Raw genomic sequence first — 27,585 nt, forward strand, 5'->3', positions numbered from 1 at the left:
CGGGAGCGCCGCCGTGCTTCCCAATCGGCGCACTATCGCTGTGCACCACCGGGCCGGCCCTAATCCTAGCATTTTATTGAGTTTGGTTTGGATTTCCTAAGTGTCTTTTGTTCCTTTCTTTCCCATTTATTGTTTATATTCTGTATTTGCTGGTTCCATGTGTTGTACATAAACTTCCTTTTTTCTCTTCATTGTTGGTATTTTTATTTTACTAGTGGGTTTTTATTTTTCTTGAGTTTTTATGGCAGTGGTAGTTATTTTTCAGGTACCAAACCCTGTACTCCCTTGGTAATTTCTAGTAAGGGTGGTGTGTGGTAATGAACTCCCACAGTTTTTGTTTGAGAAATATACTATTTGTGCTTTCAGAAGGATAGCCTTGTGAGGTTGAGTATTCTTGGCTGGCAATATCTGTCTCTTAGTATTTNCTTTGATGTTTAGTCATCGTGGCAAGGGATTTCATGGTCCACTGGTTTGACACTATTGTCTAGCTAGGATCCTGGTAGCACTGCCAATTTAGCATGGATGCCTCAGTGTCTCCTTGGTTGCCCACTGGCATCTTGGGCACATGGTTGCCACTACTCTCACTCAGGCCTCTCTGGGGGGCACCTCTCTGGTTGTTGCACACTCAGCCAGGCCAGGGATGGGGTCCAGCAGCGGTGAGGCCTACCTGCTTGGTTGTGCACTTGCGCCTTGGGGTGCATGGTCTCCACGGGCCTCAGTCCTCTCCGGGGGGATATCTCTCTTGTCAGCATGCACTTGGCCAGGATGGGCCTAATGAATTGGTTTTTCAAACTGGCTTGGCTACACAAATAATTTTATTTCATAATAGTGCACNACATGACAAATACATAAATTGCTACACGTAATTTTATGAATTCATTAGAATATAGCATTGTGCAAATCATGGGATTATCTCCTTTTGCATTCTCCAATTAGACTTATCAAAACAGTGTAGTCAAACAAATGGTCCCAATCAAAATATAAGAAACACTCACATGAACTAAATTTGAGGGAAGCCAGCCTCATTAAAAAGATTTGTGGCAAGTTCAGGGTGGTATGGCTGAGGAGGGAAAAGTGGAGGGGGGAGGAGGAGGTAGCAAGAAATTGGTAAAGTACAACAAAAATGATTAAATTGTGCAATGATAAATGCAGTAATTATCCTGATTTGAGCATCACATATTGCACATAGGTATTGATATTCAATGCTCTACTTCTCAGATGTGTACAGTCACTGATGTTTCAATAATATTTTTTTAAATAAGATAAAGAAAAAAATAAAAGTGAAACTCTGTAACCTTTTATTACAAACCTTAAGAAATTTATCTTTTTAAAAAATTCTATATATTTACAGTGTACACCATATTTGGTATACCTATACATAGTGGAATGGTCACTATAATCAAACAAATTAACATATTAATCATCCCACTTAGGGAATCTTTTTTATTTTTTGAGGGAAGAGCACCTAAAATATACATTCTTAGTAAATTTCCACTATGCAAAACCATAGTATAACTAATTTCCTTATGTTGTACATTAAATCTTTAGACTTATCCTACACATGTGCAATTTCCTACCCTGTGACCCACAACTTTTTATTTCTTGCTGATCCCCAACCCCATCCCTGGTAATCACCATTTTATTCTCTGTTTCTATGTATTCAAACTTATTTTCATATATATATGTTTTTTTTAATATTCAAGTGAGAGCATGATGTATTTTATTTATGTATTTATTTACAAGAAAAAAACAAGCAACCCAATTAAAAAATGGGCAAAAGAGCTAAGTAGGCATTTCTCTAAAGAAGATATGCAAATGGCCAACAGTCATATGAAAAAATGCTCAACATCACTCAGCATCCGGGAAATGCAAATCAAAACCACACTGAGATACCATCTCAACCCAGTTAGGATGGCAAAAATCCAAAAGACGCTGAAAGATAAATATTTTAATTTCCACATCGTAATTGTTTATACTCATGGGGTACAATATGTTGTGTAGTAATTGGGTAAGGGTAGTTAAAGTATCAATTCCCTCATGTATTTATCACTACTTTGTGGCTAAAATATTCAAAAGCCTGTCCTCTAGCAACTATGTAATAATCAAAACTTAACTGTTAACCACAATCATCCACTGTGCAATAGAACACCAGAACTGATTCCTCATATCTAATTGTAATTTTGTACCTGTCGGCCAGCCTCTCCCTTCACTTGTCTTCTTTCTCCAGTTTCTGTTAACCACTATTCTATTCTCTGCCTCTACAATATCTTCTTTTTTTTTTTTTTTTTTAAAGATTCGCGTGTCTTACTTATTTCAGTTACCATAATGTCCTTCGGGTTCTTCTGTGTTGTCTTAATTAGCAGAATTTCCTTATTTTTTAAAGCTGAATAATATTTTTTTTCCCTTTTTTTTGGTCTTTTTTCATGTCCGGCAATGGATTGCAACCCTCAGTGTTGTGCCCATACCGGACCGGGACCGGCAACGGGATCGCAACCCTCGGTGTCGCGCCCGCACCTCGCTCAGCCAGTGAGCGGGAACCGGTCTGTATGTGGGATCCGAACCCTCGGCAGGAGCGCCGCCGCACTCCCAAGCGGTGCACTGCTACAGTGCACCACCAGGCCGGCCCAAGAATAATATTTTTTATATAGGTACATATGTAATAATTTTTTTGTTCATATTTGATGGACACAGGTTGTTTCACTGTCTTGTCTAATGTGAATAATGTGAATAATTTTATTTATTAGATTTATTTATTTATTAAATTTATAAATGTATTTATTATTTTGAATAAATACAGGACTCTATGAGATGCTGATTTTATATTCTTTGGGTATGCACTGAGCAGAGAGATTGCTGAGTCATCTGGTTGTTGTATTTGTAATTTCTTTGAGAGACCTACATACTGTTTTTCATACTGGCTGCACCAGGGAAATTTATCTTAATTGGTATAGCCCCTGATATGGACAAATGAACTGATTGAGACAAAATTGGATGCTGCATTCATCAAGTAACAGCATCAATGATAAAAAGAAGCACCATAATGTCCCCGTGTGGAATGGGAACATTTGAGCAATTTCAGATGCCTGATCCTCAGATCATCACACTACAGTGAGCTCCCTTTACTACAATCAAGTTCAATTTTGAAACACCTCATAGAAGACAATGAAGATTAAAATAGGAAGAATATGTTGACACAAAGCGCACTCATATATAAAAACACCACATGTAGACATAGGAAATTTATTGTAATAATTGCGAATAATGCAAAAATCATTTTAACTCCATCTTATGGAGTTAAAATCTTCCTCACCTCACACAGATGCAAATTCTCCTCGCTTGCTCTTATGGTCTATACTCAGCTCAACCAGTCAACTACACTACAACATTCCCTTAATTTTTATGTTTGTAATTTATCTCTCCATCATGGAAGGCAAATCCTTTAACTGTTATGTTCATAAATGTTTATTCAGCATGTAGATTTGTGACTGGTATGTAGAGGGTGATATAATTAGAGATAATTATATGTAGAACCTATTTGTGCTTGCTGTTCTTTCTAAATGCAGACAGAGTAAAGTTTGATGTTTATAACATAATTTATCAAAATCACATTGTACATAAACTTTAACACAAAATATTGGATAATTTCTTCCATGTTCTTTGTAGGGCGTATTTTACGTCCTTGTTCCTCAAGCTATAGATCAAAGGATTCAATGTGGGTATAACCAGGGTGTAAAATACAGAAGCCAGTTTATCAGTGTAAGAAGAGTGACTGGACTTGGGCTGCACATACATGGATATCAAAGTCCCATAGAATGCTATGACCATGGTCAGGTGGGATCCACAGGTGGAGAAAGCCTTTTGCCTGGATTCAGCAGAGTTCATCCTGATAATGGCTATGAGGATGAGCAGGTAAGACACAACAACTATACAAAGGGATGAAATCGAATTAAAAGCTGAAAACACCAGAATTGTCAATTCAAGCTCATGGGTGTCAGAGCAGAGCAAAGATAATAAGGGGATACAGTCACAGTAGAAATGACAAAGGACATTGTACCCACAAAAGGATGAAGTAAAAATCTTTATTGTAACTAGAAGAGAAAGAAACGTGCTGTAGAGATAGGGTATTGCCACCAGCACCCGGCATACTGTCTGTGACATGATGAACGTGTAGAGCAGAGCGTTATATATGGCCACATAGCTGTCTAAGGACATTGCTGACAGAATATAAAGTTCACTTACAATGAAAATCATGTAGAAAGCTCCTTGCATGGCACAGAGATGATAGGAGATTGTATTCTGATCTACAACAAAATTTACTAACATTTTGGGTCCTACATTGTTGAATAACCAAGATCAGAGACAGCCAGATACCTGAGAAAATAGTACATGGGGGTTTTCAGCCTAGAGTCCACCTTGGTGAGGATTATAATGCCCAAGTTGCCGATCACTGATATTATGTAGATGATGACTAACAGCCCAAATAATGGAGCCTGCAGCTCAGGGCGATCAGTGATGCCCGTCAGAATGAATTAATTCACCACTGTTAGGTTGTGTTTTTCCATCCAGGTCTATCAGAAAACCTATTCTTGATAGAGACATCAGCATAATCAATAGCTTTCAAATGATATCATCTGGTAATGTTTCAGATTACAGTGCTAGTATACATAAAAAATATGTTCAAATTTCCAATTTAGAGTATCTTAAAATAAATCAGCCCCCCACAAAGAAAACATACCTAAAAAAATAGGGAAATCAGAGATAGCGATGATGATATACAAAGAAACACAGACAGAGGTAGAGATGCAGTTGTTTTTCAGTTGTGGAAGACTTGTCCTCCAAAAAACATATGAAAGTGTTTGCAGGCATTTTGGGGGTCACAACTGGAGCCTGGGTGCTACTGGCTTCTAAATGTTAGAGTCCAAGGTTGCTTTTAAATGCTGTACTATACTAAGGGAACTATTCCACAACAAAGAATTATTCAGCCAAAAATTTCAATATGGCCAAGGTTGACAAACTTTGGTCATATAGGTATAGATATAGAAACAGGTATAGTTATAGGTATAGGTATGTGTGTGTGTCTGTGTGTGTGTGTGTGAGAGAGAGAGAGAGAAAACAAGAGAGAGAGAGAGCAAGAGAGAGAGAGAGAGAATAAGAGATACAGCAAAAGTGAAAATATGGTAGTAACTTTAGGTGTTAGGTTTATAGATGATTATTCAAGTTTTCTGCTTGTCTTCTGTGTAATGAAAATTACATAAGTATGTTCGCATAATTAGTTACATAAGATGACATAATACGTATATTTATTGCTTAATAACACTTTTAAACTCATATTACAATAATGTGTGTAAATCTTTAGACTCCCTCCCCATATTAACACATAGTCCTATGAAATCCTTTATGCCTACAGGTGGTATAGGAGGAAACAATCACCACGCTTGAGAGATATTGGACAGAAAATCATAAATAAGAAAATTCTAACAAATCATATTAGAGATTATTTACTTTTGTTCAGGGAAACATCCCAGGAAATATACACATGTAGATATAGTTTCTGCCGTACCTACATTTGTGATATGTTCAAAGGAGTATTGGGCCCAATTATGTAAATCATCTTAATCTCTTTATCTGCATCAACCAAATTAGCTCTTCACTGTAGTGTTCTTAAGAAACTTTAGATAAAGTGTAATTTTTTTTTATTTTGTCAATATACAATGTAGTTGATTATTGTGTCCCATCACCGAAACCTCCCTCCCTCCTCCCTCTCCCCCTCCCACCCCAGTGTGTCCCCTCCATTTTCTTGTTGTAAGAACTTCAAAAAAAAAAATTGTGGTTGTTATATCTTCCTCTCCCTCCCCGTTTTTTTTTTGTTGTTGTTGTTTGTTTGTTTGGTTGGTTTTTTTTTTGTGTGTGTGTGTATGTATGTGTGTGAATTGATTTTGAATTTAAAAAAAATAAGTGTTCTTGAGTGCAATCATTTTTTCGGTTATTGACATAATGGAAAAGTCTTTAATACTGGAAAGCCTTGGGATCTACACAAAATATTGAGATATATAATCACAGTCCTTTGAAACAAAATGTATTTCTAAGAAAATAACATGATCCTCCCATCAGTTTTGTGGGTTTAAATTGGTAAAACGGCTTTTACTATACTTCTGAATTTAGGGATGTTTGATGACTTGACTGATACTCAAGTTCTCAAAGGGATTCAGTGTGTGCCCCTTTCAAAATTTACATACTTGTAATGTTTTCTGTCCAGGGCAGCCCTGGATTAGGGAACTGGGTCAGAGCTATTGCAATCATTGCAGCTACAGAATGAAGGGCCTTTGTGGTGGCTTTTTGAGGTCTTTACTAGTTTCATGGGAATTCTCACAGAGGGCATTGCTCCATCACTGTGTCTTGCACCTCCTCTGTCCCCTAACCCCAGCAAGTTTTTGTTGTTAATATTTGAATACAAGATACCATGAACCTCCTGGGCACCCGAGTAGGCATGACCTAGAAGAGAAGGTGAGTTAATGCCCCATGGGGTGAACTATGACCAATGCGAGATGAGAGTTGAGAAATAAGTTTTCTTATCTTGCTTTATTGAAAACTTGTGCTTGGCAGAGGTGTCTGGTTGGTTGATTGAGCTAATTCATGCATCTGAATAAAAGTGTGATGAGTGTGGGATGAGTGGGTGTGTATGAGTGTTCACACTTTTGGAACTTTTGAAATGAATGTTTTTGTTTCTCGTTTATTCAAAGACAGTTCTGTGTATACTTTATTTAGCACAAACTTTCAGCTACATAAAGTAGAAAGGGTATACAGTGTTTAATCATTTGCGAAATTACATTAGTGAGCTCTGGTAAATAAGAAAGGTAAAAATTTGTTCAGTTTCACAAAATGTGCCAGAAGAGATGCAATAGGCAGAATAATGATGCCCTCAGAGAATGCCCATGTCCTTACCCAGAAATAGTGAACGTTACCTTCCATAGACAAAGAAATTTGCTGATGTAATTAAGGCCTTGAGATGTCAAGAATCTCATGTATTAAGAAACTAATACAAGATACAACATAATTATTTTTAGAAAATTCAAATATGTAAACTAAATTAGAAGATAAAAAGTACCGTTTTCACTATTGGCCCTAGTTTATCTAACAATATGTATAGGATTGCTATACAGGCAAGTGTGAATTTAGTTCCGTTACTCCAATTCTGTTCACCTAGCCAGATCCTAAAAGAATCGTTTTCTGCTGGGAAAGATACTTCTCCATTTGGAAGTAAATCAGTTGGTAAAGCCAAATACATCCATAATGAAGTGACATTAAAAAAAAGCATAAATAAATAATATGAATATCTTAAAGGTTAATGCTATCAAACTATTGCCAATGATTCCCATAAGACTGCACATATTTATGATATAGTGTGATTTTATTGTTGCTTTTAGCAATTCTTCTGCTTTAAGAGTGAAGTTAGAAGTTGACTCACTGATGTAAATAACACAGCCTCTAAGTTTTGGTCATTTCTGACCTTACTGAAAAACATCATAAATGTACTTTCTTTCCAGACACTGACTTGTACTCACTTTAGTCCCAGGTTTTCTCATTCCATTGTATGTAGTAGCATTATACATATATAGAGATGTGGCACATAGTAACTGTTAAACTTTTTGTTTTATTTTTGCGAGAAATGGTCTTAGCTTAGAATTGGTGATACTTTTAGAACAATGACTTTGGAGGGAGGGATCTAATATTTTTCACTCAAAAATTAAACTAAATAAAAATGCTAGAAATATTAGTGTTTGATGTTATGGTTTCATAGCAAAGACAATTAACTCTACAAAACGGTTTGAGAACACTAAAGACTCCATAAAAAATTATTAGAACTAGTAAATAAATTCAGTGAAGTGGCAGGATACAAAGTCAACACACAATATTCAAGACTTCTTTTATGCCAACAATGAAATAGCCAGAGAAGAAATAAAAAATGCAATCACATTCATGATAGATACTAAAATATGAAATACCTAGGAGTAAATTTAACCAAGGAAGTCAAAGCCTCTGCAATAAAAACTATAAAACATTGCTGGAAAAAAAAAATAGAAAAGGTCAAAAATGAATGGAAGGCTATCTCATTTTCATGGGTCAGAAGAATTAATCATCAAAATGTCCACATCACCCAAAGCAAATTATACATTTAGTACAATCTCTGTCAAAATACCAATGACATTCTTCACAGAAATAGAAAAAAAAAATCTTAAAATTTGTACAGACTCTCAAAATACCATGCATAGCTTAAGCTATTTTGAACAAAAAGAACAAAGGTGGAGGCATCATAAACCCTGACTTCAAGATACTTTTGTGGTAACAAAATAGCATGATACTGGCATAATAGCAGACTAGTTAACCAACAGAATATGATAGAGAATGTCCAAATAAACTCACACACTTACAGCCAACTGATTTTCAACAATTTTTCTAAGAACCTGCAGTGGAGAAAGGATGGCCTCTTCAATAAATGGGGCTGGGAAAACTGAATAGCCACAAGCAGAAGATTGAAACTAGATCCCTATCTCTCACCATACACAAGAATCAACTAAAAATGAATTCAAGGCCTAAATTTAAGCCCCCAAACTATGAGACTATTAGAAGAAAACATAGGGGAAACACTACAGGAAATGGGAGTGGGTGGTATTTTTTGAGGAAGACTACAAAGGCACAGGTGACTAAAGCAAACATATATAAATTGGACAACTTCAAAATAAAAAAAAACTTCTGCACAGCAAGTGACACTATCAACAAAGAACAACCTACAGGTTGGGAGAAAGTGTTTGCAAACTACACATCAGACAAGGGGATAATATCCACAGCATGTAAGGAACCTAAATGACTGAAGAGCAAAAGAATAAAAAAAACCTGATAATCCAATGAACAAATGGACAAAGGGCCTTAACAGACATTTCTCAAAGGAAGACATACAAATGACCAACAAGCACATGAAAAAATGCTCAACATCACTAATCATCAGAGAAATGAAAATGAAATTAAATGAAATATTATTTTACTCCAGTTAGAATGGCTATTTTTTTTTTTTTTTTGGTCTTTTTCATGACCGGTAAGGGGATCACAACCCTTGGCTAGGTGTCACCTGCACCGTGCTCAGCCAGTGAGCGCACTGGCCATTCCTATACAGGATCCGAACCCGCGGCGGGAGCGTCACTGCGCTCCCAGTGCTGCACTCTCCCGAGCCGCCACTGGCCGGCCCTAGAATGGCTATTTTTAACAGTAGAGAAAATAGAAAATGCTGAGAGGGTGCAGAGAATTAGGAACTCTCCTACATATGTTGCTGGTAGGAGTGTAAATTGGTACAGACAATGTGGAAAACAGTATGAAGGTTCCTCAGAGAACTAAAAATAGATCAACGCTTAGACCCACGTATCTCACTACTGGGTGTATACAAAAAGGAAATTAAATTAATTATCAAAAAGACACTTGTAATCCCATGTTCATCACAGCACTAATCACAATAGACAAGAGATGGAATCAACCAAAATGCCCATCAATGGATGAATGGATAAAAAAACTTTGTTATATATATATATATAATGGAATACTACTTGGTTATAATAAAAATGATATCCTGTCACTTGCAGCAATATAGATGGAACTTGAAACCACCATATTTAGTGAAGTAAGTCAAAACCAAAAAGAAACATACCACATGATATCACCTGCATGCATAATCTAAAAAAAAAAAAAAATGGTTCTTTTAGAAGTAGAGAGTACAATGATGGTTATCAGTGGCCAGGGAGGGGAGGGGAGCAGAGAGAAAGAGGAGGAAAAGCTGTCGACTAGTGAGTACAAAACTATGATGTCTACCCTAAGTGAATCATGTATGTATTGAAACAAAACAGTGTACCCGACTAACAGGTACAAGTAAATACTAAAATATATTAAATTTTAAAAAGTGATTATATATCAACATTATGATTTGTGTGCAGGCACCGAGTGAGAAGGTTGAAAAGGGAAAATTTTCTTTAATATTCATTTATCATTTCTCCACAGGTATTAAGCACTTTTTGTTTAATTTTTATTTTCCCCTAAAAGTTTATTTTTTTCTCATGATATAAAGTTATTTACCAGTACAAAGTAAAGCTAGTTCCACAGAAGTTTAGGATTTTTTATATCATACTGTAAAAACAAATATATAGTATTTAATAGTTTAACAAAAGATGTCTGTTGGAAGGAAGATGTCTGTGTCCTGCGGACTTTCCAAGAAATGATCCTCACATAACTCTACCATCTGCTATCACGATTCATCTTCCTTCATTAGGAATTCTACAAACCCTGTAGTTAACTTAAATTTTATTTATAAAATGTACAAATTTTCAAGTTATTATTTATTGTTTCTCTGTGTTATATTCTTGATTGGAATTATGAGGTTGTGATAAAAAAATTAAAATCATTCCACTGAAATTAATGAAGTGTCTAACCATGTATTTCAACTTCTTTTAGCAGCAGTGCTTTCAGGAGGAAATGAAAATTCTTAAGTGAAGATAGTTTTAGTTTTAAATGTACATTAGTTTAAAGGATAGCGATGGGTTATCCATGAATCTCTTCAATGCATGTTTCACATCCTTGTTCCTTAGGCTGTAATCATGGGGTTCAGCACTGGTATTACTAGGGTGTAGAAAACCGAGGCCATTTTGTCAGTATCTAAAGAGTGGTTGGTCCTTGGTGGCAAATACATGAAAAGAAAAGTCCCGTAGAACACAGAGACAGCCATCATGTGAGAAGCACAGGTGGAAAAGGCTTTTTGTCGTCCCTCAGAGGAATGTATCCTCAGAATGGCAAGGGCAATGTTGAAGTAGGATATGAGAACAACAATCATGGAGAAAAAATAAATTGGTACCTGAAAGGGCAAACACTGCTGTTTATGGAAGGTAAGTATCAGAACAGGACAAGGCTAACAAAGGAATGTCATCACAGTAGAAATGGTGGATTATGTTGGAAGAGCAGAATGACAAGGAGAACACACAGCAAGTGACAGTCACTGCTGTGGTCAGACTTTGGAGGTATGTGAGGAAAACCAGCAGACGGCAGATCTGCGGAGACACCAGCACCATGTACAGCAGGGGGCTGCAAATAGCCACATAGCGGTCATAGGCCATTGCTGACAGCATGAAAATCTCAGCCACGGTGAACACTAAGAATCCACCCAGCTGGGCTGCACATCCATAGTAAGATATGGTTTTCTTGGTAACTAAGAAGTTAACCAGCATTTTAGTGGTAAGGATGGTAGAATTGCCAAGTGGTTTTCTTGGTAAGCGAGAAGTTAACCAGCATTGTAGGGACAATGGTGGTAGAATTGCCAAGACTGAAGACAGCCAAGTGACGGAGGAAAAAGTACATGATGGTTTGAAGTTGGGAGTCAACACTGGTGAGGGTGATGATGCACAGGTTTCCTGTCCCAGTCAGTCCATAGATCCCCAGGAAGACCAGGAAGAGGGGAATCTGGAGCTCTGGACGGTCTGAGACACCCAAGAGAATGAACTCGGTCACCTGGGTGAGATTGCCAGAAGCCATTTACTCTGTTGTGATCATCTTTGAATGGGAAAAATGGAAACAAAATAATGGGTAATAACTCATTTGGTTTTTTTCCCCCCTTAGATGCTAGGATGTTAAATGTTTTATTTAGAATGAGATTATTTTGGCTGACAAACCATTAAAATATCAGATCTTAATTGTTTTTCTAGCCATCTTTTAAAAAATTCAAAAATACACACTCACCAGAAAAGAGGTTTGAGAACTATTTACAAAAACATTTTATTTATTTATTCATTGTTGGCTATAGTATATGTAGAGTGAATATTATTATACATGTATAAATTATATTAACATATGGTATTGAATGAATATATATGCATTCATATATGTGTATGTATACATATTTATACATATACATGAATGCAAAAGTACACACATGTGTGGTGTGTGTCTGTATGTGTGTGTGTGTGTGTGTGTGTGTTTACAATGACGAAGGACAGCAGGTTTTAGGAAGTTGATGTGCCACAGGGATCTCAATTTATCTTTGTGTTAGCTTCCATAGTGTCTTCTCCAGCCCATTCCTTGTCATCAGTCGATTTGGGGATTTTCTTCTTTTCTTTTTCTTTTTTATTATTACCATATATCCAATGCTTGTTACACTGGCATTTCCACATACACTTTACAAACCAGAATTTCTGCAAGTTAAATGTGAGTCCTACATTGTTGTGCTTTCTCTAACTGAGTTACATTTAATTATTTTATTTATCTATTTAATTATTTTATCTATCTATCTATCTATTTATTTATTTATTACTTTCATTGGAATATAGTTGACTGTACATATCTGTGGAGTATAGCATTGAATATCAATATCTATTTGCAATACAGGAATTTCAATATTTCTGTTGGAAACACTTTCAGAACCCTGGAATTTTCCTTTTCAATTTTCATCACACCATTCTGCATCGGCAGCCCAGAAACAGGCCTATATTCCTCAGTACTATTCCTCTGACACATTGTTCTGAAACTAAATCCTCTTTATTTAATCGCACTTCATTTCTTGTACCAAATAAGCCAGTTCTGTCCTATCTCTGACTTCTCGTTACTCAGACTCCTCTATTGCTTTTACCAGCAGCTCTTATTGACATTCGCTTTCCAGCTTATACCTCTTCTCCTTTATTTTATTAAAGCCTTTTTATTATTATTATTATTTGTTAATGTTCATGAGATACAAAGCTGATTGTCACCCCTCCTGACCAAGATGCGAAGGCCAGATCCAAACTAGCAGTATGCACATCACCACAAATTGTGATTTTACCCCATGTCCCCCAGTCAATTATCCCCAACCTCCCTTTCCCCTGTTCTTACCCCCCCCCCACTCCACTCAGTTCCCAAGGTATGTTCTCTCCCTCTGCAAGTCCAACGCACCACTGTGGTATTTCTTACCTTCTGATTTATGAAAAGTTTTCATTACTTACATGTTTATTTGCTAAACTTTGATTACTTTGGTTTTCTTGTTCAGAGAAATGAGTGAGAGAGAATGCTAATATTTATTTGACAAGTAATATGTGCCCAGAATTATAGTAGACATTTTGAAGTAATTATCTCATTATGTTGCAGGCATGCACTAGAATACAGATATAATTGTTTTCATGTTTGATGAGTCATTTGAGGCTCCATTTGAGGCTCATTGAGGTAAAGTGATTCCAAGAGTCTGTGTAAGATGTTGGTTAACGGTATGGTCTAAACATCCTTGTTTTATGTCTTTGTTTTCTCTGGTTTTGTTTATGTGTTTGTTTGCTCAGTAGTTAGTCAAACAATTACTAGCTGTGTGATTTTTTTCAAGTGCTTATATTCTTGTATTGGGCAAATTAAATGGGATAATGAACACATTTAAGTTTATTTGCACAGAGCCTGGAACCAAGCAAATGTGAAATTGATGTTACCTTAATTTATTGTTATAAGTGTGTTTTGAATGATTTTTATTGAAATTTCTTATTTCCATCTCAGTAACACATTCCACCCTACTGAGGGCTTTTACAATTGAAATGGAAATAGCTAGTGAATCACAGTTTTGTATATTAAAAACCTGGGACACAATATCTAGCTGTATATTTCACAAAACAGAACATGCTCTCCTAAAAACAGATTCTCAAGTCTTCAGTGTTTACTTGTTTTAATGTAAATATACTTTATTCAATCAATGAAATATGAATGTGTTGTGATGATGGGACTGTGTTGCACCAACCATCTCACTGCAGAGAAAAAGAATTGCATGTTTTATAAGCAGTTTGGCTTACGATGGAAAACACAGTGGCAATGCTTCAGTCAAAATATTTCCTGTCTGATTGTTACACATAAAGCAACTCAGTGCATTGTTCACTCTACGTATATGTTCATAATCTTATCCTTAATTTAGCAAAAAATAGAAAATGATCAACAATAGCATTTATTGATTGTCTAGTATGAATCTGTGCAATTGGCTTTGGGAAGGGAGAGTATTTGCAAATATTTAATATCTTTAACTATTATTAATTCCCTCCTATACTAAAGTATGACTGACAGCAGAGCTAGGCTTGCTTTTGTCAGTAAATATATGTCACTAAAGATTATTTTCTGTAGAACAGCGTCATTTTTTTTTCCTTTTTTTCCCCAGAGTCTAATTTGAGTTCACATTAGTTTCTGTTAAGAGCAATTATAATTTCTTAAAAATATTTCTTTAAATTAGTTTTTGCATAGAAATAATTTATGTGTGAACAAATATAGTAAATTATTGGTAAATAAAAATTAAAAAACAAATAAAATTAAATGTTGAATGTATTTATGGTATGTAGAAGTATCCCTCCAGAATCAAGTACATAGTGGGCTTTTTGTTCTTGTATTTTGTTTTGTTTTGTTTTAATTGGAGACAATCTGGTCCGTGAAATGGGTATTCTTTATGCTCTACACGTAAATTCTTCTTGTGTGACTTAATTTCTTATTCTCTCTAAGACAACAAATAGAATAATGTACCATCCACATCTCTCACCCCAGTACTTACCTTCCCCCGACTCCATGACTATAATTGGACTATCAATGTGCTGGTTCTTTTTGGATAACTTACCTTCTATCTTAAAATATTTAACACAAGTTTACTTAAACTCTATAATATATCCTCCCCCCCTGGGTATTTTCGCTATAACTGACACGTACTAACTTATTTATAACACATTAGATATGTTGGTAGTAGAAGAACTAGGGAAATTGAGTTAATTGGGAGAAGTGAGGAAATTGGAATAGATTTTATATAATAAATTTTTATAAAAATTCTTTTTAAATAAAGAGATCCACCACCTTAAAGAAAAAAAATTACATTGCTCTATACACAAGAACGTACTGGCAAGATAAAATACACCAACAATTATATTTGTGTGTGTGCATGTGTATATATATATATGTGTATGTGCATATGTGCATGTGTGTGTGTATGTGTAAATATAAACATATATGAATGCTGAGATCGTATTTTAAGTCTGTCTGCATATTAAGGCCAAAAGAACTCATTCATACTGAGTTAGCATATAATGGTGAAAAACAACATAAGTATAGAAAAGATGCATATCAGTATCACTACTAAACCTCTATTAAAAAAAAAAGTTTTAAAACTTACCAGAGTAGTTTGAGGATGGCAGGCCTAGAAAAATAAAAATTAGTAGCTTAAAAGAGCTGTGAGCATCAGTGAATCCTTCTGTAAAATATAAAGGAAAAACAAATAGAATTGATCTGGTTACAAAGAAAGTATTATTTTCATAAGTCTCTGAGTAAGCTATATGAAAGCAAATGGAAGAAAATAATTTTATAACTCTGAATTATAAAAGTGCTTATAGGAAACCACTCTTAACTCACGTAAAGTATTGCTTATTAGGTCGTGAGCTTTTATCCTACCCTGTCTCCATGCACATGACTTTCTTATATCAGAAACACTGAGTTATAATCAGAGGAAAAAATGTCTTAATGGATGGAAAAATAAGCAATATAAATCTTGTTCTGTTGTCATGATAAAAGGCTAAAGGAAAAAGTTACATTGGTGAGTGATGATTTTAATATAAGACAAGGGAAGGAAGAGAGCATTTTCTCACTAGTTTTAGAGTTCTATGGAAAGTATTAAATTAATTTTTCTTAGTTTACTTTCTGGGTTTATTATCTGATTTGTATTTCTGTAAAGCTACATTCTTTCAGAAAGTTCTGTCTGCTTTCTACCAGAATCCACTGGAAATTGAACACGCTTTTCCTTGTATCATCACTATCAAGTGGGTACTTAAAAGTCTCCTAACCTCCAAAACATGCTTTTAGTGTCTCAGTGTGATGTGGACCACCACCCCCACTGCCTTGTTTTCTTATCAAGAGATCAGAAAAAAACCTCAATATTTATTTAAATATATACTAATTTAATTAACTTTATAATTCTACTAAATATATATTTTTAGTACCTTTCTTTAGTTATGTTTTGTTTACTCTCATTTTGACCTATTATCCATATAATTAAAAATTTATAAGAAATATAAATACTACAAAAGACATAGCAATGGCATTTCAAAGTTTTTATTAGAATTTATAAAATATTTGCAAATTAATCTGAAGAAAAAAGAGAGCAGTCCTCTTCTGCTCAGGTATTAACAAGTTCTAGAACACACACAGAAGTGAATCAGACGTTCTGGTATTTTCCTATGGCTTTGCCATGAAATAAAAGGATTATTCTGCATATGCCACTGGAACTTTGGATATTTGGGTATTGGCAACATAAGGCATCATGTGAAACATAAATATTCTGTTTTTGCATGTAATGAAGCTCTGTCTTGACTGCCTCTGGTGCTTCTTAACAAGAGATGGTAAAAACAATTTATAGATTTGTTTTCACCCTTTGAGACTCTTCCTGAGGACATGCAAGCAATTTATTGATCATCTCTGAAGCATTTAGAAACTTAACAAGAATGCAGGGAGTGTTTATTAAGTGCCCAGAACAATTTGTAGTCACCATAAGTGAGTTAGATTTGTATCTTTGTTTGTTTATTGAATTTCTACCTTTTGTTCTTGATTAGCTTTCTTTCTTTTGGATTTCTTTTTTTTTTTTTTTTTTTTTTTCCTTCACTGTGATGGTTAATTTTATATGTATCCACTCAGCTATGCTATGGTGCCCAGTTGTCTGGTCATAATCAGTGTAGTTGTTACTGTGAAGGTATTTTTTTAGTTGTGATAAAAGTTTAAATTGGTAGACTTTGAGTTCTGCAGATGACCCTTCAGATGGGGAATATGCTTCATCCAATTAGTTTAAGGGCTTTTGATCAAAGACTGACGTCCCCCCAAAGAACAGATTCTTCCCTCCAGACAGCTACATCGAAATGCTGCCTGAGTTTCCCACATTTGCACTCAAGACTCCAGCCTTAACTCCTGCCCGAATCTCCAGGCTGCCAGCCTGCCTCTCGGGTTGCTGTCCTGCCAGCCCCCACAATAGCTTAAACCAAGGAAAATCATATGTGTGTATATACATACATACATATATATGTATACACACACACACACATATACATGTGACCACAGAAAGAGAAATTCATTACTCATATTCTCATTCACATGCATAGTGAATTGTCATCATCTGTCTGCTTAGGATTCTATTTTGTTGTATTTGCCTTTATTGCATTTCAATATTTCTTGTTTTCTATAATGTCCAATACCCACTTCTATTATTGTTGCCCTCCTGGGTACTTATTCAACTGTGCTTTATATAAGGCCTGCATTATTAATACATCTAACAAAAATGCATGTTTATTTGCATAGTTTTACTATACATAAGTTATTATGTTGTAAATTTATTGTTGAATTATCAGTCACATTACCTGCGATGTAACCATACTGTAACCTTATGGGTTGTGTTTTCCTGTTACTGCCTTTTTCTTTTGTTTTTGTTTTTATTTGTTGGCATGGTTAGTAATTAAGTAAATTAATTGAGATATCACTGAATATAATAAACTTCACATGTAGAAAATGTCAAATTTGACAACTTTTAACATACATATGCATCCGCAAAACAATAAAAACACATAATTAAGTTCTTCTAGGTTTCACTTGGGTTTGCCATTTTTGCAGTGCACTCTGGATACTCTCTGAAGACATAAAGGTGGGGGTTCATCTCAGCTGTTTTCCATCTTTCAGAAAAATTGTCCTTTGTTGTCTCATGTCAGTGTTTCAAAAATTATTGCTTCACATACATTGCCTTTGTTTTTTCTTTTTCCTTTTTCTTGTTTTAGTCAGTCATTAAATCAATTATCTATTACCCCATATTAGTTGGTAGCAGAGGAGACTAATCAGCATATATTAATGTGAGCTCTGGAAGTATTCTTTCCTTACTTTTTTTAATAATTAACTTTTTAAAGCTTCTTTCATCCACATAAAAATAAGTAAATATATTCTTTTTAAAACCTTATTTCAAGATTCTGATTACTTCTCATCCCCTGACTGTTTCCATCCCGGCATATGCTTTTGTCCTCTTCTGAATGTGTCATAATTAAAACCATACAGGATTTTCCATTTTCAATTCTTAACATTCTGCAATATATTATTTGCACAACACTCACAGCTGTCCATTAATAAAAGATCACATTGCTCTTTAGCTAAAAATCCTACAATGGTTCGTCAATCAATCAAAACAAAAGGCAAGTTTGACAATGGCCTATATAGTCCTACTGGGTCAAGTTTTACATTACAAATAAACCATTATGTAGTCCATTTCTTAACCTTATTTTATGCTCCAACCACCTTTGACTCTGTTGCTCCTCATCACTACAGTCTTATTATTATTTATGAACTTTTGCACTAATAGATTTCTCACCTGGGAAGAGTATTCCCCTTGATATCCACACAGGCTCCTCACTAACTCTGCAAGTGTTTGTTTAAATGTCATTTTCTCAGAGGGCTCCCCTGACAAACTAATTTAAAAATTTAACTCCCATCCTTGCGACTTGTTCAATTCTTTTTTTGTTTGACTGAATATCATCTATCATGTTATATAACTTTCTTCTCATTCTGCCTATTTTCTGTATTCTCTGTAAGCTTCACAAATGGAGAAATTTGGTTGATTAATTTAATAATTTATGTTTATTGAACTTAACAATACATGGTTTTGAATTTATTGGGTATCTGTTATATGCCTTTTACTGTCTGAGGCACAAAAGATAAAGTAGTGAATGGAATATACAGAGTCTCTGATTAAATAATAATAATAACTTAGTGGAAGGGACATGAAAATAGGGTATAGGTGAGAATAAGTAGAAATGACCCCTAATCTGGACTAGAAACTAAATATAGATTAATATCTGAAGTATGAGCAGGGATTAGTCATATGCTAATGATAGCTACTGGTTGCAAAAAATTGAAATGTTTCTTTCTTTCTGTGCTTGTCACATGCTGATTCTTGCTCATCCTATGGAGACAACAACAAGTTTAAAGCAATAACAATTATAATATATATTGGTCGTTGCCTAATTTATTGTAGCCATACCCTACACTTAAATTTAAATAAAGTATTTGCACACAATTTCCTTGTTCTATGTAAGGCATTTTTCACCTCTTTGCTTCTCAAACTGTAGAGCATGGGATTCAGCATGGGTATGACCAAAGTGTAAAATAAAGAGGCCACTTTATCAGTTTCAAAGGAATGGCTGGATTTGGGTTGCACATACATAAAGAATAGCGTGCCATAGAATATGACTCTCACTGTCAGGTGAGATCCACAGGTGGAGAAGGCCTTGCATCTGCCTTCTGCAGAGTTCATCCTGAGGATGGTGACAAGGATCTGAATGTAGGACACAGAGACTATCAGGGGAGATGAAATCAAATTGAAAGCTGAAAAGACCAGAATTATCAATTTAATTTCATGTGTGTCTGAGAACAGCAAAGATATTATTGGCAGACTATCACAGTAGAAATGTCTGATGACATTACGGCCACAAAATGATGAATTAAAATTTTTTATGATGGTCAACAAAGACTATATCACACTGTAGATATAAGGTATTGCCACCAGCCCCCTACATAATGTTTGTGACATGATAACTGTGTAGAGCAAAGGCTTACAGATGGCCACATAGTGGTCATTGGCCATTGCTGACAGAATAAAAATTTCACTAATGATAAATTAACTGAAGAATATGAGGTGAGTAGCACATGAAATATAAGAGATTGTACATTCATCTACAACAAAATTTACCAACATTTTGGGACCCAAGCTGTCGAATAACCAAGATCAGTCCAAGACAGTGCTCGAGGAAAAAGTACATGGGTATTTGTAGCCTTGAATCTATGCTTGTGCAGATGACCAAGCTCAGGTTACCAGCCACTGAGACCATGCATACAATGAAGAAGAGCCCAGGTAATAAAGCCTGCAGCTCAGGGAGGTCTGTGATTCCTATTAGAATGAATTTATTCAAAATTGTTTGATTGCATTTGTCCATTCAGGCCATTCAGGAAACCAATGCTGAGATAAATATAAGAATAATTATTATGTTTTTCTAGAAATGAGATGTGTGTGTGTGTGTGTGTGTGTATGATTACTACATGTCTCTAACTCATACAAATTATCCTGTTTTGAGCATCACATATTACACACACGTATTGATATTCAACTCTACCCACAAGGATATGTACAATCAACTTTGTTTCAATTAAAAAAAATCTAAGAAGACAGAAGACCCAAATAAAATCATTGAAATGAAAAAGCTGATATTACAACTGATTTCTCGGAAATACAAGGAATCATTAGAGACTATTATAAACAACTATATGACAACAAATTTGAAAATCTGGAGAAAATTGATACATTTCTGGACACACAAAATACCAAAACTGAGCCAAGAAGATGTAGAAAATCTGAACAGACCAATAACAATAAAAGAGATTGAAGTGGTTATCAGAAGGCTCCCAACAAAGAAAAGCACAGCACCAGATGGATTCACAGCAGAATTCTACCAAACATTCAATGAGGAATTGACACCAATTCCCTACAAACTATTCCAAAAGATTTAAACAGAGGCAGTCCTCCCGAACTCATTCTTGGAAGCAAACATCACCCTGATACCAAAACCAGGTAAAGATACAACTAAAAAAGAAAACTACAGGCTAATATCCTTGATGAATAAAGACACAAAAATCCTCAATAAAATACTAGCTAACAGAATACAGCAACACAGACACAAAATTATACACCATGATCAAGTGAGATTCATCCCAGTGATGCAAGGTTGCTTCAACATAAGGATATCAATAAATGTGATACAACATATCAATAAAATCAAACAGAAGGAACATATGATCATCTGTATAGACGCTGAAAAAGCATTTGATAAAATTCAACACTTGTTCATGAGAAAGACTCTCTACAAGTTAGGTATAGATGGAAAGTATCTGAAAATATTTAAAGCCCAATATGACAAACACACTGCCAATATCATCCTGAATGGGGAAAAGCTGAAATCTTTTCCTTTAAGAACAGAAACTAGACAAGGATGCCCACTCTCACCACTCCTATTCAACATAGTGTTGGAAGTACTAGCCAGAGCAATCAGAGAAGAGAAGGAAATAAAGGGCTTCCAGATTGAAAAGATGAATTCAAACTGTCCCTGTTGCAAGTGGCATGATCATGTATATCAAACTGCCTAAAGCCTCTACAAAAAAACTCTTGGAGTTGATAAATGATTTCAGCAAAGATGCAGGATACAAAATCAACACACAAAAATCAGTAGCATTTCTATTCTCCAGTAGTGAGCATGCAGAAACAGAAACCAAGAAAGCTTGCCCATTTACAATAGCCACCAGAAAATAAAATAATTAGGAATTGAGTTAACCAAGGATATGAAAAATCTCTATAAGGAGAACTACAAACAACTGGTGAGAGAAATTAAAGAGGACAGGAGAAGATGTAAAAATAACCCATGGTCTTGGATTGGAAGAATCAACATTGTGAAAATGTCCATAGAACCCAAAGTGCTATGCAAATTCAATGCAATCCCCATCAAAATACCAATGACATTTTTCTCAGAAATGGGAAAAAAAAAGAAAAAAAAACTATCCAGACATTTATATGGAACAACAAAAGACCATGCATAGCCAAAGCAATTCTGAGCAAAAATAAATAAATAAAGCTAGAAGCATAACACTACTTGACTTTAAACTATACTACTAAGTTATGATAACCAAAACAACATGGTACTGGCATAAAAAAGACACACTGATCAATGGAATAGAATAGAAAAATCCAGAAATCAACCCACACACATACAGCCATCTGGTCTGTGAACAAGGCACCATGCCTATACACTGGGGAAGAGACTGTCTCTTCAGCAAATGGTGATGGGATAACTGGTTATCCATATGCAGAATAATGAAACTAGACCCATACCTCTCACCATATACTAAAATCAAACAAAACGGATTAAAGAATTAAATGTACAACCTGAAACAGTAAATCGTCTTAAAGAAAACATAGGAGAAACACTTCAGGAAGGAGGACTGTGCAAAGACTTCAGGAATCTGACCCCAAAAGCTTGGGCAACCAAAGGAAAAATCAATAAATGGGATTATATCCAACCAAAAAGCTTCTGCAGAGCAAAAGAAACAATTAACAGAGTTGAAAGACAACCAACAGAGTGGGAGAAAACATTTGCAAACTATACATCTGACAAAGATTAATAACCAGAGTATACAAGGAACTGAAACAATTTTACAACAAAAAAACAAGTAACCCATTAAAAAAAAGGTCAAAAAATCTAAATAGGCATTTCTCAAAGGAAGATATACAAAGAGCCAACAGACATATAAAAGAATGCTCAACATCACTTAGCATTCAGGAAATGCAAATCCAAACCACACTGGGATACCATCTCAACCCAGTTAGGATGGCTAATATTCAAAGGACAGTGAATGATAAATGCTGGAAAGGATACAGAGAAAGAGGAACTCTCATACATTTTTGGTGGGACTGCAAAATGGTGCAGCCTCTATGGAAAATGGTATGGAGGTTCCTCAAACAATTGCAGATAGATATACCATATGCCCCAGCTATCCCAAATGCTGGAAAGGATACAGAGAAAGAGGAACTCTCATACATTTTTGGTGGGACTGCAAAATGGTGCAGCCTCTATGGAAAATGGTATGGAGGTTCCTCAAACAATTGCAGATAGATATACCATATGCCCCAGCTATCCCACTGCTGGGAATATACCCAGAGGAATGGAAATCATCAAGTCGAAGGTACACCTGATCTCCAATGTTCATTGCAGCAATATTTGCAATAGCTAAGAGTTGGAACTCGCCCAAATGTCCATCCTCAGATGAGTGGATATGGAAGATGTGGTATATCTACACAATGGAATACTATTTAGCTATAAAAAAGAATGAAATACTGCCATTTGCAACAACATAGATGGACTTAGAGAGAATTATATTAAGTGAACTGAGTCAGGCACAGAAAGAGAAATATCACATGTTCTCACTTATTTGTGGGAGCTAATAATAAGTAAATGAATGCACAAATAAACTGGGTGGGGGAGGGAAGAAGACACAACAATTACAATTCCTTGAAGTTTATACTAAAAAATGAACAGATATGAGGTTGTTAGAAGGGAGGGTGGAGTGGGAGGAGGGAGATAGGTTTCGGTAATGGGCCACAATAATCAACCATATTGTCTATTGACAAAATAAAATTAAATTTAAAAAATAAATTTAAAAATTAGAAAATTTAAAAAATAAAGAAAAATAAATCTTATAAATTTAGTTGATTAAAGTATCTTTTCATAAATTGACAACATTATCAAAGTAGACAATTATTTTGCCTTCTCCTAAGAATATCTAAATGCGGCACATGGCTAATCAGATATAAGCTAAAGCCAAAAGGTAACTGAAAAATAGCATAATCTTCAATGAATAATTTTACTGTCAATGGTGGAAAATCTGTTCATAACATAATATTTGTGCGGTGCCAAAATTTAGTCACATATCACTTGTTAGATACAAAACATGCATCATATCTTTAAACTGATCTAGCCTTTATAATTTTATCAAAATCAATTACAGTGTTTAATGATGAATATGTTAATTATTCTGATTTCAACATCACGTATTTAACAATGCTTTGCCACACAGATATGTACAATAAACTATGTTACAATAAAAAATGAATTAATTTAAAAAGTATTTAAATCAGAGGATTTATTGAACATCACTAGTAATGAACAACCTAATGAAGTAAAGTGTGGTTTACATTGCACCTTATGAAGTATTCTTAACAGAGGTTATTATTTTGAATATAATTAATGCTTTGGGTATTGCTTTCAGTTTATGGGGCAACACAGGAAATAAGGACATATAATAAATGTCCGTGAAAATGATGTCAAGATATTTGAGAAGATAAAAGGGGTAATATTATTCAATGTTACTGTCATTAAAAGATATATTAAAATTATTAAATTCATGGAAATCTAACATAGACCTATATACTAACATAAATCTACATGATATATTTAAAGGGGCGAGAAAAAATAAGTCTCTCAAGAATTATACTCGTAGGGCCGGCCCGGTGGCGCACTGCTACAGTGCACCGCTTGGGAGCGCGGTGGCGCTCCCGCCGAGGGTTTGGATCCCACATACAGACTGGTTCCTGCTCACTGGCTGAGCGAGGGGCGGGCACAGCACTGAGGATTGTGATCCTGTTGCCGGTCCTGGTCCAGTCCGGGCGCGATACTGAGGGTTGTGGTCCGTTGCCGGACACGAAAAAAGACAAAAAGGAAAAAAAGAATAATACTCGTATATCTTGCGAAATTAGTTTTCAAAAATGAAGGAGAAATTAAAACCAACAAAAGTTGAAGGAGTTTGTCACTAATAGATATGTCCTGTGATAAATACTAAAGGAAGTCCTTTAGGATGAAACGGAAGGACACTAGACAGTAACTGGAAGTCATACGAAGAAGTAAAATACAGGAAAGGTAACAAAATAGGTAAATATGCAGAGGTGATATAAAAGCTAGTGTTATGTGGGGGAGGGGATGTATTAGTCTGTTTTTGTTGCTTATATCAAAATACATGGAACTGGAATATTTATAAAGAAAACAAAAGTTATTGCTTACAATTTCTGAGTCTGGCAAATCCAAAGTTCAAGGAGTACATCTAGTGGTGACAACAGTGACCCCTCACATTGCAAGATGGTGAAAGTAGACAGAGCAGGGATAGAGAAAGACAGACTATCTCCTTTTAAAGCCCTCAGAACTGTGCCCCTGACCACCATTTTTAATCCATTCACTACTGCAAGACCCTGCAATCTAATCACCTTTTCAAAGCTCCACCTTTCACTTACCATAATAGGATTTCCTGTCCTCTTATCAGTCACAGTGGGAGCCAAGTTCCTAATACATAAAACTTGGGGGACACAATTCAAGCTTCAATGAGTTTTGGGAGACACAATTCAATCCTCTACAGGGGATGTTGTAAATTTTTATTTCAATTCTGTTCCTATATGATTCAAAAGGAAAATACATAAAACAATTACTATGAATCTAAAGTTAATTGGTCTGTAATTTATAAGGATGTAATCTGTGAAACAGCAACATACAGTAAGAGCAGAACTGTATGGGAGAAGACTTTTTGTATACTATTCAATCACAAAAGGCATTAATTCAAATTAAATTGTCATAAACATAGAAGTTGTACTGTAATCCCAGGAAAACCACTAAAATTAGAAAAAAGTTACAAACGAGAAAATGAGAAGGGAATGAATTGGTACATTAGAATCAAAATAAACACAAAAGAAGGTGGTGGTGGAGGAACTGGAAAACAAAATATATATAAGCCACACAGAAAAAAGCAAGTAAAAATGCCAGAAGTAAGTATTTCCTTATCAGTAATTACTTGTAATGTAAATGTATTAAACTTTTAAACTAAATGGCAAATATTGGATGTAAAGCCTATAGGAAACGCCACACTCAATAAAAAAAGACATGATTCCTCCCCTAAGACCAGGAAGAAAACAGTGTTACTTATTTCTATTACTCTATTCAGTATTTTTTTGAAGTGTTATCCAGACCAACTATTCAAGAAGAGAACACAAGGGCAACCAACTTGAAAAGGAAGGTTTGAAATCATGTCTATTCACAGAAGACATCATCTTAGGTACAGAAATTCTAAAAAATCCACACACACAATAGAATTGGTAAACAAATTCAGCAACATTGCATGATACAAATTGACATGCAGAAATTTGTCATGTTCCTATGTGATATGAATGATCAATTGATAAAGAAAACTAAGAAAACAATTCCATTTACAATTGCTTCTAATAAAAATTTAACCAAAACCAAAAATGACTTACACACTAAAAACTACAAAATATTGATGAAATAAAGAAGACCTAAATGCGTGGAAAGACATCTCTCCTTCTTAAATCGGAAATTTTGTATTGTTAAAATGTCAATACCCTCCAAATTGATCCACAGAATCAGTAAAGCCACATCAAATTCCCATTGACCTTTTTGCAGAAATAGAAAAGTAAAAACTAAAATTCATACGGAATCACAAGGGCTGCCAAATAGTGAAAGTGACATTGAAAAAGAACAAAGTTGGAGGACTAACACTTTCTGATGTTAAAAAATAAAAGAACATCAAAAATGCCTACCAAACATTTGTATCAAAGAACATTTGAAAGAATATTAAAACAACCTACACAATAGGAAAACATTGCACATCATCTATCTGCTAAACATCTGGTGTATACCGTATACTCATACAAAGGACGCCAATAAATCAACAACAAAAAACAAACAACACAATTTTAAAAAATAAGCAAAGGAAACATACTCCATGTTCATGGGTAAGAAAAATTAAAATTGTTAAAATGTCAATACTATTTAAGGTGATCTACAAATTCAGTGTCACCATTTCAATGTCATTTTTCACAAAAATCGAAAAAAAATCTTAAAATTCATATGGAACCTCCAAAAACCTTATCTTGCTAAGGTAATCTTGTACAAAAAGAATGAAGATGGGGGCAGCACACTACCAGATTTCAAACTCTATTATAAAGCTAAAGTAATTAAAACAGAATGGTAATGATATAAGAATGGACTCATAGACCAATGAAGAGAATATAGATCCCAGGAATGAATCAATGCATTTACAGTATACTGATTTTCAACAGATGTTCCAAGAACGTACAATGGTAATAAGACAGTCTCTTCAAAGAAGAGCTTTTTGAATAGTAGATATACACATGCAAAAGTACAAAATTGGATCCTTATCTCACACCATACACAAAAATCACCTAAAAATGGGTTAAAAGTTTACTTAAATGTAAGATTAAAACCATAAAACTACTCAAAGAAAACAATGGAGAAACACTACATGATATTGGTCTGGCAATAATTTTTTGGATTTGACCTAAAAAGCTCAGGCAACAAAACTAAACACTAATGGGATTATATTGAACTAAAAAGCATCTGCACAGGAAGGGAAACAATTACCAAAGTGGAGAGACAACCTACAGATTGGGAAAAATACTTACAAGCCATATATCAGGTAAGGGGTTAATATCCAAAATATATAAGAAACATAAACAACTCAATAGCAAATAATAATAACAACAACAACAACAACCCAAATAAAAAGTGGGGAAAGGACCTGAATAGACATTTCTCAAAAGAAGAAAATCCAATGGCCTAAATGTACACAGTATGAAAAAAAAAAAGCTCACCATCACCAATGATTAGGGAAATGCAATGTAAAGCCATAATAAAGATCACCTCGCACCTGTCAGAATGGCTATTATCAAAAAGACAAATAAGAAAAACTGTTGGCAAAGATTTAGAAAAAATGGAGTCCTTGCACACTGTTGTTGGGAATGTAAATTAATATAGCCATTATGGAAAATCATGGGGAGGTTTCTCATAAAACTAAAGATAAATTATTATATGACCCAGAAATCCCATTTCTGGGTATATTTACAAAACATTAGAAATCAATATGTTGGAGAGATATCTGCACCCCATG

At 34.9% G+C, this 27,585-nt stretch overlaps 1 protein-coding gene and 2 pseudogenes across 1 annotated transcript; all 3 read right to left on the reverse strand.

Moving 5' to 3' along the window:
- Positions 1-3,621: 3,621 nt before the first annotated feature.
- On the reverse strand, positions 3,622-4,562 carry LOC103581404 (annotated as a pseudogene).
- Positions 4,563-10,544: 5,982 nt separating this feature from the next.
- Positions 10,545-11,562, reverse strand: LOC103581406 (annotated as a pseudogene).
- A 7,480-nt stretch (positions 11,563-19,042) lies between these two features.
- LOC103581407 (olfactory receptor 8K3-like) lies at positions 19,043-20,009 on the reverse strand. The gene is given in 5 exon segments (XM_008563246.1): positions 19,043-19,371; positions 19,591-19,692; positions 19,744-19,788; positions 19,791-19,814; positions 19,817-20,009. Coding segments are annotated over 5 exon segments (693 nt in total).
- Positions 20,010-27,585: the final 7,576 nt, after the last annotated feature.

Source organism: Galeopterus variegatus, unplaced genomic scaffold (genome assembly GCF_000696425.1).
Source record: "Galeopterus variegatus unplaced genomic scaffold, G_variegatus-3.0.2 Scaffold12983, whole genome shotgun sequence".
Lineage (NCBI taxonomy): Eukaryota > Metazoa > Chordata > Mammalia > Dermoptera > Cynocephalidae > Galeopterus > Galeopterus variegatus.